Consider the following 11,448-nt stretch of genomic DNA (forward strand, 5'->3'; position numbering starts at 1 on the left):
AAATTGGATTTTTGGACTTTGTGATCCCAGAACTGGGATTTGGGATCCTGGAACTTTTCTGGGAAAAATTGGATTTTTAGGATTTGGGATCCTGGCATTCCCATTTTCCCCAAATTGAGATTTGGGATCCCAGAATTCCCAATTCCAGACTGGGATTTGGGATCCTGCCATTCCCATTTTTCCCAATCCCAGATTTCTCTCTCCAGCCCCTCCAAACCCTTGGGAATTCCTTCGGGGTGAATTTCCGGGGATCTCCTGGGATTTCCTGGGAATTTCGGGGTGTCCATTTGGGATATTTGGGAACATCCCAGGAATTTCCCCCGGAGTGAGGATTTCCCACTCTGGATTGGGGTTTCCATGGGAATTCCAGCTGGGAACAGGAGGATCCCATGGGATCACCGGGGGTTTTGGGGGTTGGGAATGTGACCCCAAAGCAGTTGATCCCACAGATTTCCAGGATCCCAGTCCAAAGGAGGATCCTATGGGATTGCCAGGACTTTTTGGGGTTGGGAATGCAACCCCAAATGGGACAAATCCCACAGAATTCCGGGATCCCGACCACAACCCTGCCATTCCCAAGGAGGATTCCCAAACTGGGAATTTTGGTGTTGGGAATATGACCCCAAATGGGGCAAATCCCAGGGAATTCCGGGATCCCGATCCAACCCTTATGTGGTTTGGGGTCACCTGGGGTGGGGACACTCGAGGGACACCCAGAAGGGTTTGGGGTCACCGGGGGCAGTTTGGGGTCACCAAGGGAGGTGACATTTGAGGATTTGGGGTCCCCTGGGGCTGGTGACAGCCAAGGGACACCATGGAAGGGCTCAGGGTGACACTCAAGGATCTGGGGTCCCCTTGGGCGGTGGCACTTGAAGGTTTGGGGTCACCTTGCTTGGGGACACTCCAGGGACACCAGGGCAGGATTTGGGGTCAGCTGGGGACAGAGTTTGGGGTCAGCTGGGCTGGTGACATTCCCGGGACATCAGGACAAGCTTTGGGGTCTCCTGGGCTGAGGAATGATAACACATTTTGGGTTTTTTCGCTGCCACCTGAGGTGACAAACCCGCGCGGTGCCAGCCCCGGTGCCCCCGCGGGGACAATTCCCAGGAGCTCCGCGATCCGCCCGCGGTCCCGCCCCGCTCCGGCGACACTCGGCGAGGTGGCGTTGTCGCCAGCGCGGGGATGGGGACAGGAAAGAGGAGCGGCGGCGCTTCCTGGTGGCTTTGTCATGTGACGGCGCCGGAGCGGATCCCATCCCGAATCCCGGCCCGGTGAGCGGATCCCGTTCCGGGAGCGCGGGGATTTGGGATCGGGGCAGCCCAGCCCCAAAAGCGGGTGGCAAAAGGGTTTTGTCCCCAAAATCCCCGCCCCGGCCTTGTGGCCGTGCCACATCCTCCCGTGTCGCGGGGTGGGAAGGGAGGGGATCCTGGGAACGGGGCCGGGATTGGGGTGGGAATAGGGCCGGGAACAGGGCCGGGAATGTCCCTTCCGGGGGGGACGGGGCTGGCACGGCCCCACGCGCGGGGACAATGGGGACGGACTGGGACCGGAGCGGACCCGGCACGGCGGGGCTCGGAACCGCCCCCACGGTACCGGCAGCGCCTTCCCGGACCCAAATCCCCTTCCCGGTCCCACATCCCGGTCCCACGTCCCCATCCTGGTGCCAGAATCCCCATCCCGATCCCACATCCCCATCCTACAATCCCCATCCCGGTCCCACATTCCCATCCCGATCCCACATCCCGGTTCCACATCCCGGTCCCACATCCCCATCCCGGTCCCACATCCCGATCCTACAATCCCCATCCCGATCCCACATCCCGATCCTACAATCCCCATCCCGGTCCCACATCCCGATCCTACAATCCCCATCCCGGTCCCACATCCCGATCCTACAATCCCCATCCCGGTCCCACATCCCGATCCTACAATCCCCATCCCGGTCCCACATCCCGATCCTACAATCCCCATCCCGGTCCCACATCCCGATCCTACAATCCCCATCCCGGTCCCACATCCCGATCCTACAATCCCCATCCCGGTCCCACATCCCGATCCTACAATCCCCATCCCGGTCCCACATCCCGATCCTACAATCCCCATCCCGGTCCCACATCCCGATCCTACAATCCCCATCCCGGTCCCACATCCCGATCCTACAATCCCCATCCCGGTCCCACATCCCGATCCTACAATCCCCATCCCGGTCCCACATCCCCATCCCGGTCCCCCATCCCCATCCCCCAATCCCCATCCCGGTCCCACATCCCGATCCTACAATCCCCATCCCGGTCCCACATCCCGATCCTACAATCCCCATCCCGATCCCACATCCCGATCCTACAATCCTCATCTCGGTCCCACATCCCCATCCTGGTCCCAGAATCCCCACCAGACCCCACATCCCGGTCCCGGTCCCACAATCCCCATCCCGGTCCCACATCCCGGTCCCAAAATCCCGGTCCCGATCCCGCATCCCCCCGGCCCCGCCCCACAGCTCCCGGTCTCCCCTCCCTCCCTCTCCCCGCCCTCTCTCCCGCTCCTCCTCCCGCCGCTCCCGTTGCTTCCCGGCCCCGCCGCGCTCCGCAGGTACCGGAGGGACACGGGAACAAAGCGGAGCCCCCGGGGGGGACACGGGGACAAAGCGGAGCCCCCCGCGGGCGGCTCCTGCCCGGGGAGAGGGGGCGGGTGCGTTTTTAGGGCGGGGTGGGAATGGGGGTCCCGGCTTTTTCTAGCTCCCCCAAATATTTATCGGGGGGGGGTGAGGAGTGGCGAGGGGGACACCTTTGGGGACACCTTTGGGGACTGGGCTGGTGCTGGGGACAGCGCTGCCGGAGGGGTTTTGGGGTTGCTACCGGGGGTTTTAGGGTCGCTGCCGGGGGTTTTGGGGTCACTGCCGGGGGGTTTTGGGGTCGCTGCCAAGGGGGCTTTGGGGTCACTGCCGGGGGGTTTTGGGGTCGCTGCCAAGGGGGTTTTGGGGTCACTGCCGGGGAGGTTTTGGGGTCGCTGCCAGGGTGTCCCCGCGTTTCCCTCTGTCCAGGCAGGAAGGGGCGGTGGCGGTAAAGGCACCAAAACTCTTTTGCTTTCGTTTCCACCGGCGCTTAGGAAATCCCAAATTCCAGGAAGGCCGGGAGCTCGGGGAGGGTGGGGAAGAACCTGCGAGGGGCGGGACAGCAGAACCCCGGGCGCGATTTATGGGGCCGAGCCCAAACTTCCTCCATCCCACGGGACAATCCCGCATCTCCGCAGATGGAGACGCAACCGGAGCCAGAACCGGAACCGGAGCTTCCCCCAGAGCCGGGCCCCGCCGCTCCCGCCTCCCCTCCGTCCCATCCCGCGGAGGGCGAGGATGAGGCTGAAGAGGAAGACGAAGATTTCCAGTTCCTGCGGTGCGATGGCTGCGGGCAGGACTCGGCGCAGCCGCGGCTGCTGCGCTGCCTGCACACGCTGTGCCCGGCCTGCCTGAGCGACACCAAGCAGTGCCCGCGCTGCCAGGCGGCCACGGGCGCGCCCGCCGTGGACAACCTGCTCTTCTGCAACCTGCGGAGCCGCCTGCAGCTCTGGCGGCAGATCCGCAGCTCGGGCGGGCCCGGCTGCAGCCGCTGCCGCGCCGAGGCGGCGCTGGTGTGGTGCTCGGACTGCGAGGAGTTCTTCTGCGGGCGCTGCCTGGAGGAGCACCAGTGGTGGCACAAGAAGAAGGCGCACCGGGTGTGCAGGGTGGAGGAGCTGCGGGCGGGCTCGGCGCGGCAGTTCCTGGAGGACACGCGCGGCTCCTGCAGCCTCTTCTGCTCCAGCGCCAGCCACCCCGAGGAGAGCCGCGTGTGCAGGTGGGAGCACCTCGGCCTGGGCCCCGGGGTGGGCGTGGTGCCAAACCTCGGCCTGGCCCCAAATCTTGTCCTGGCCCCACACCTCGTCTTGTTCTCAAACCTCGTCCTGTCCCCACACCTCGTCCTGTTCTCAAATCTCGTCCTGTTCTCAAACTTCTTCCTGTCTCCAAACCTCGTGCTGTTCTCAAACCTCGTCCTGTTCTTAAATATTGTCCTGTCTCCAAATCTCATCCCATCCCCAAATCTCATCCTGTCCTCCAAACTTGTCCTGTCCCCAAATCGCACGCTGTCCCCACAGCTCAGCCTGTCCCCAAACATTGCCGTGGCCCCAAATCTCGTCCCGTCCTCAAATCTCATCCCATTCCCAAACCTTGTCCTGTCCCCAGAACTCGTTCTGTCCCCAAAGCTCATGCTGTCCTCAAATCTCATCCTGTCCCCAAATCTCGCCCTGCTCCCAAATGTCCCCCCATCCACCAATTTCATCCTGTACCCAAACCTCATGCTGTCCCCAAATCCTCTCCTGTCACCAAATCCCACCCTGCTTCAGGACGTTTGGGGATGATGCTCCAGCCTGGAATGTGCATGAGTGGGATGGGCCAAAATCTCATCCTGTGTCCAAATCTCTCCCATCCCCAAACCTCATCCAAAATCTCCCCCATCCCAAATCTCACCCCGCTCCCAAATCCCCTCCTGTTCCCAAATCCCATCCTGTCCCCAAAGCTCTGCCGAGGGGATTTTGTCCCCTGTGTTTGGGGACTGATGGCAGTGACCCCTCAGAGACCCCGGGAGCCAAGGGAGCTCCAGCAGGGATCTGGGGAAAGGTTCCAGAGGGGGCTGGGCATGGCCTGGGATGTCCTGGAATGGGCACTGACTGCTGACCTTCACTGACCAGTGTCCATCCCTGCCCACTGTCCATCCCTGACTGCTGTAGATCCCTGCCCTGTGTCCATCCCTGACTCCTGTCCATCACTGATTGCTGACCATCACTGCCCTCTGACCATCACTGACCCCTGTCCATCCCTGACCACTGTCCATCTCTGCCCTGTGTCCATTCCTGACCCCTGTCTATCCCTGACCCCTGTCCATCCCTGATCCATGTCCATGCCCCCCATCCCGGGAGCCAATCCCGGTACCCCCGGAGCAGCTCCCGGCTGTACCCACCCCCGCATGTCCCTGATGCCACCGCGTGTCCCCCCTGCCAGCATCTACTGCCCTCGCTGCGAGCGGGCTCTGTGCTGTCCCTGCGCGCTGCTGGACACTCGCCACGCTCCGTTCCGGGACCTCCGCGCCGAGAGCCGCCGGCGCCAGGACGAGCTGCGCTCTCTGCGCCGGGACCTGCAGCGGCTCCGCCGCTCCTTCGAGGCGGCGCTGGCGCGGCTGCGGGGCGAGGCGGCGCGGTGGGAGGAGCAGCGGGAGCGGCTGCGGGAGCGCGTCCGCGCCAGCGCCGAGCGGCTGCAGGAGCTGGTGCGCAGCGAGGCGGAGGAGCTGCAGGCGCTGCTGGAGGCGCGGCCCGAGCGCGGCCGGAGCGCGCTGGCGGAGGAGCTGCGCGGAGCCGAGGGCACGCTGCTGCGGCTGGAGGCGGCCGAGAGGCTGGTGGAGAGGCTGGGGCGCTACGGCGGCGAGCAGGAGCTGATGGACATGCAGCCCTTCGTCAAGGGAGCGCTGATGGAGCTGCGGCGGCTGCGGCCGCCCGAGCCCCCCAAGCTCCGCGAGCCCCCCGACTTCGCCGAGTGCCGGGCGCGGCTGCGGGCGCTGGTGGAGCGAGTCACGGGGCGGCCAGGTGAGGGCTGGGCCGGCTGCAAAGCACCCTCCGTGGGCAGGGGCAGGGCTGGATTCTTCTTCGTTTTCTTCTTTGTCGTCTTCTTCTTCTGCTTCTTCTTCTCCTTCTTCCCCTTCTTGTTTTCCTTTTTCTCCTTCTTCCCCTTCTCCTCCCCCTCTTCTCCCTCCTGCTCCTCTTCCTCCTCCTCCTTCTTCCCCTTCTCCTTGTTCTCCTTCCTTCTTCTCCTTCTCCTCCTTCTTTTTCTTCTTTTTTTCTTCTTTTTCTTCTCCTTCCCCTTTTCCTCCTCCACTTCTTCCTCTTCCTCCTTCTCCTTCTCTCCCTTATTCTCCTTCCTTCTACTTCTCCTCCTTCCTCCTCCTCCTCCTCCTTTCCCCTGTTTCCCTGCTCCAGCTCCTCACCCTCCCAGAGCCGGGATTTGCTCCATTGTTTTTGTGGAGCCCCTTTGGGTGTCCCCCATCCCGGTGGCTCTGGGGACGCTCATTCCCGGCTCCCCAGAGCCTCCCAAGCCCCCAGGGCCACCCCAATCCCAGGGAAGGGGTTTGGAGCTGCCGGGTGGGATCTTCCCGGCTCCAGAAGCTCTGGCTCAAGGTCTCATCCTGGTTTTCTCCATCCCCAGATGTCTCCGAGGTCGAGGTGGCCCTGGAGAACAACCTGGTGAGACATCGGGGTGCTCCTGCCCCATCCCAAACCTGCACCTCTCCTTTCCCTCCCCATCCCAGTATTCCAGGCTTTTCCTCACCCACAAATTCCCACATCCCACCGAGCACTGCTCCATCCCTGGGGAATTCATGGGAGCAGCCCCCAGACCCATCCCAAACCCTCCATGCCTCAGTTTCCCCATTCCCGAGGGTGTTCCCACCACTCCACTGGGACCCAAGTCCATCCTAACTCCCTGCTGTTCCCGCAGGAAGAGGATCCAATCCATCCCAAACCCCACAGCATCTCCCCCAGCGTCGAGGAGATCCACGTGGAGCAGGTGAGGCCCATCCATCCCATCCCAGTGGGATCTGCTGGGATCCCAGTCCCAATCCCACCCCAATCCCAATCCCGTTTTTCCATCCTTTCTCACTCCCCTGCTGGAAGAAGCGGCCGCTGCCCAGCGTGGAGAGGGGCAGCCAGATGTCTCCCAAAATCCTGAAGCTGGAATGTGACCACAAGCCGGGTCCCAGCCATCCCAAATTCCAGTGGGAATTCCGGACGGAGCCCGGCCCCTCCACGTCACAGCACAACTGCGTCCGTGTCGGTGACACAGGTGGGCACCAGGAATGTCACTGTCATCATTATCCCGCTTTTCCTCATCCCATGGGATCCTTACCGGCCTTTCTGCCCCCCCATTCAATGGGAATCTTGACCAAGGGTGGGGATGATGCAGATCTGTGGGATGAAGGATCCATGGGGTGAGGGATCCATGGGATGAAGGATCCATGGAATGAGGGATTTGTGGGATGAGGGATGCATGGGCTGAAGGATCCGTGGGGTGAGGGATCCATGGGCTGAAGGATCCGTGGAATTTAGGATCCATGGAATGAAGGATCTGTGGGAGGAGGGAATCTATGGGCTGAAGGATCCGTGGGGTGAGGGATCCATGGGCTGAAGGATCCGTGGAATTTAGGATCCATGGAATGAAGGATCTGTGGGAGGAGGGAATCTATGGGCTGAAGGATCCGTGGGGTGAGGGATACATGGGATGAGGGATCCAAGGGTGAGGGATCTGTAGAATTCAGGATCCATAGAGTGAGGAATCCATGGGGTGTGGGATGCATGGGATGAAGGATCCATGGCATGAGGGATCCATGGCATGAGGGATCCATGGGATAAAAGATCCATGGGATAAAAGATCCATGGGGTAAAGGATACATGAGATGAAGGATCTATGGGATGAAGGATCCATATGAAGGATCCATGGGGTGGGAGATCCACAGGGTGAGGGATCCATAGGATGAGGGATCCATGGAATTCAGGATCCATGTAGTCACCACCATTCCAGGGGTTGCCTCCACGCTCTGTTTGGTTCCTGGTGCAAAGCTCGGGAACGTTGATCTCATGGGATCTGGAATTTTGGGATTTCCCTTGCAGAGGGCAGCAGCATCATCATCTGCAGCTCGGACGACAGCGACGAGGACACCGTGCTGGTGACGGTGACACCGGAGCCGCCTCCCTGCTGACGTCCCATGGGATCCTCTGGCCTCATCCCGCAATTCCCAGCCTCCCATTCCAAGATTTCCTCTGGGCTTTCCTCTTCTTGGACAATCCCAGATTTATTCCTGGACTGAGCTCTGGTGTTCCTGAGTGGCCCCAAATCCCACCTGGATCTGCTGCATCTCCGCTTCGAGGCTTTGAGATTTCCTGGGAATGTTCTTCTCCTCTTCAATCCCATCTGGGTCGATCCCAAAATAAAATTTGGGATGGGAGTTGGGATCCCTGACAGCAGATCCCCTTCCCGAGCCCCCCAAAGGTGGGGAGATGATCCCAAGGGTGGGATCCCCTCTGGGATCCACCGGTGAGGGATCCATGGGATGAAGGATCCATGGAATGAGGGATTTGTGGGATGAGGGATGCATGGGCTGAAGGATCCGTGGGGTGAGGGATCCATGGGCTGAAGGATCCGTGGAATTTAGGATCCATGGAATGAAGGATCTGTGGGAGGAGGGAATCTATGGGCTGAAGGATCCGTGGGGTGAGGGATACATGGGATGAGGGATCCAAGGGTGAGGGATCTGTAGAATTCAGGATCCATAGAGTGAGGAATCCATGGGGTGTGGGATGCATGGGATGAAGGATCCATGGCATGAGGGATCCATGGCATGAGGGATCCATGGGATAAAAGATCCATGGGATAAAAGATCCATGGGGTAAAGGATCCATGGGATGAAGGATCTATGGGATGAAGGATCCATATGAAGGATCCATGGGGTGGGAGATCCACAGGGTGAGGGATCCATAGGATGAGGGATCCATGGAATTCAGGATCCGTGGGATGAGGGATCCATGGAATTCAGGATCCATGTAGTCACCACCATTCCAGGGGTTGCCTCCACGCTCTGTTTGGTTCCTGGTGCAAAGCTCGGGAACGTTGATCTCATGGGATCTGGAATTTTGGGATTTCCCTTGCAGAGGGCAGCAGCATCATCATCTGCAGCTCGGACGACAGCGACGAGGACACCGTGCTGGTGACGGTGACACCGGAGCCGCCTCCCTGCTGACGTCCCATGGGATCCTCTGGCCTCATCCCGCAATTCCCAGCCTCCCATTCCAAGATTTCCTCTGGGCTTTCCTCTTCTTGGACAATCCCAGATTTATTCCTGGACTGAGCTCTGGTGTTCCTGAGTGGCCCCAAATCCCACCTGGATCTGCTGCATCTCCGCTTCGAGGCTTTGAGATTTCCTGGGAATGTTCTTCTCCTCTTCAATCCCATCTGGGTCGATCCCAAAATAAAATTTGGGATGGGAGTTGGGATCCCTGACAGCAGATCCCCTTCCCGAGCCCCCCAAAGGTGGGGAGATGATCCCAAGGGTGGGATCCCCTCTGGGATCCACCATCAGCAGCTGGAGCAGGGAATTCCTTGGGATTGGGATTGAGGTTCATTTATTGTGTAATGAGGTAATTTATTGTGTAATTATTGGTGTAATGAGGGCTTAAAATCCCGGGTTTTTTATCTCTCCCCTCAATAAAGCTGCTCTGGGATAAAATTCCAGCTGCTTCCTGTTCTCCTCCTACCCTGCTTTTCCCAACCCATCCCAAGCAGAGGGAAAACTGGGAATTCTGGAGTGAAACTGTCCCCACTCTTTGCTCCTGGCACTGATCCAGGCACCAATCTGATTTTAAGGATGGGAAAAATCCCCGAGATCCCAGGGATAAAATTCCCACATTCCATGCATGGAGGAGCCTCTTCCAGCCACATTCCCACAAATCTGGGGCTGCTGGGAAAGAGGGAAATGGAATTTCCGTTTCCCACGAAAAGGGTGTGGGATTGTCCTGAGGGAAAACAGGGAATGGATCTGGGGCTCTGCTTTTATCCCAGATCCTGTTTGGGGTTTTTTTGAGACACACCAGCTCCAGGAATGTTTTCCATGGATTAAATTCCTGGGATTTGAGTGTTCCTGCCTCAATCTCGGCCAGATTTGGGATTCCCAGATCCCAGTTCTGGGGTTCCCCACTCCAGGAGTGTTTTCCATGGTTAAATTCCTGGTATTTGTGTGTTCTTGCCTCAATCCCGGCTGGGTTTGGGATTCCCAGACCCCTTTTTTGTTGCTCCCTACTCCAGGAATGTTTTCCTTGGATTAAATTGCCATTCCTCACTCCAAGGCTGTTCCCACCCAGCCCCAAGCCACCAGCTGGGATTGGGATCCCTTTTCCAGGATTTTGGGGACATGGAGACACCGGCCCAGGGGTGGCACCTGGCCCTGTCCCCATTCCGGCCCTTGGGATTCCCAACTGGGAATTCCGGAATTCCATGGCCTCGAGGGTGTCCCCAAAAGTGACATTGTCAGGGGAATGTGGGGACACAGAGGGACCCCAAAATCCCCATCCCAACCCCTTCTCCCAGGATATCCTGGAGGTGGTGGCACTGGGTGTCCCCATGCAGGTGGCACTGGGTGGCAGTCGCGTGTCGCGGGCTGTCTCGAGCGGGGCTGGCTGTGACAAGGCAGTGCCACCACCAGGTGTCCCCTTCGCACAGCGGCTCGCGGGCTGGCGCTGCTCTGGGGACACGGGGACACCGACACGGGGACACCGACACGGTAACACTGAAAGTGTGACATTGGTGACACTGACCCTGTGACACTGGGGACACTGACACGTGTGACACTGTGAGACACCCTGTGACACTGACACGATGACCCTGACACTGTGACACTGACATTGGTGACACTGGGAACACTGACACTGTGATACTGTGACACTGACCCTGTGACAGTGACGCATGTGACACGGTGACACTGACGCTGTGACACTGACCCTGTGACACTGACACTGTCACTGCCATTGTCACACTGCCATTGTCACACCGCCAGTGGTCACGCGCCCACCCGGACCCTCCACGTGTCCCCGAGAAGGTCCCTCGGTCACCCCTGGGTAGGCCAGGGGAGGGGAGGGGAGAGAGGGACAGGGAGGGATGGGAGGGGGAGCTATCCCAAGGGATAGGACGTTATTCCCAATCTCAGTGATCCCAAAGGATCAGGATGTTGTTCTAAATCCTGCAGTGATCCCAAATGATCCAGGACGTCATTCCCAGAGTCCCAGGCTGTGGGATCAGGATCAGCTTTTCCCTGCACCAATCCTGCCCCGATCCATCCATCCATCCATCCATCCATCCATCCATCCATCATCCATCCATCTCTCCATGGATGTTTCCCTTTTCTGGGATCTCTCTCCCCCATCCCATCTGAGTTTTTCCCAGATCCCACAAAAATAATCCCCAAATCCCCCTGGTGTGGAGTTGTAGGGAGCATCTTTGAAAGACGGGGGAAAAAGCAGGAAAAGAGAGACAGATCCCAAGGGACTGCCCCCAGTGCTGCCTCAGTTTCCCGAGATCCTATTCTCAAACCATCTTCTCTCCATTCCCTCTCCATTCCCTCTCCATTCCTGCTCCATTCCCTCTCCATTCCCTCTCCATTCTCTCTCCATCCCCACTCCCTTCCCTCTCCATTCCCTCTCCATCCCCCCTCCATCCCCTCTCCGTTCCCGCTCCGTTCCCGCTCCATCCCCGCTCCGTTCCCGCTCCCGGTGCCTTTAATTCCCGTTTCCCGGCGCAGGCCCGGCCCCTCCGGTGACACAGCAGCGCCGGCGCGGGGCCGGGCGGAGCGCGGGGAGGCTGCGGCCGGAGCGGGGCCGGGCCGGGCC

At 59.7% G+C, this 11,448-nt stretch overlaps 1 protein-coding gene across 5 annotated transcripts; it reads left to right on the forward strand.

Moving 5' to 3' along the window:
- The first annotated feature begins 1,151 nt into the window (after window positions 1-1,151).
- Window positions 1,152-8,097, forward strand: PML (PML nuclear body scaffold). 5 transcript variants are annotated; one of them, XM_041418681.1, is made up of 8 exons: window positions 1,263-1,271; window positions 2,590-2,688; window positions 3,250-3,827; window positions 5,030-5,607; window positions 6,224-6,261; window positions 6,515-6,583; window positions 6,688-6,859; window positions 7,684-8,097. In XM_041418681.1, the coding sequence occupies exons 3-8, from the start codon at window positions 3,250-3,252 to the stop codon at window positions 7,770-7,772; spliced, it is 1,524 nt and encodes a 507-aa protein (XP_041274615.1). In that variant the 5' UTR covers window positions 1,263-1,271; window positions 2,590-2,688; the 3' UTR covers window positions 7,773-8,097. The 5 variants fall into 5 exon arrangements, with proteins under 5 accessions (XP_041274617.1, XP_041274615.1, XP_041274619.1 ...); XM_041418685.1 differs by having other exon boundaries at window positions 6,691-6,859; XM_041418686.1 differs by having other exon boundaries at window positions 6,694-6,859.
- The last annotated feature ends 3,351 nt before the right edge of the window (window positions 8,098-11,448 follow it).

Source organism: Onychostruthus taczanowskii, unplaced genomic scaffold, assembly GCF_017590055.1.
Source record: "Onychostruthus taczanowskii isolate IOZ18803 unplaced genomic scaffold, ASM1759005v1 scaffold6, whole genome shotgun sequence".
Lineage (NCBI taxonomy): Eukaryota > Metazoa > Chordata > Aves > Passeriformes > Passeridae > Onychostruthus > Onychostruthus taczanowskii.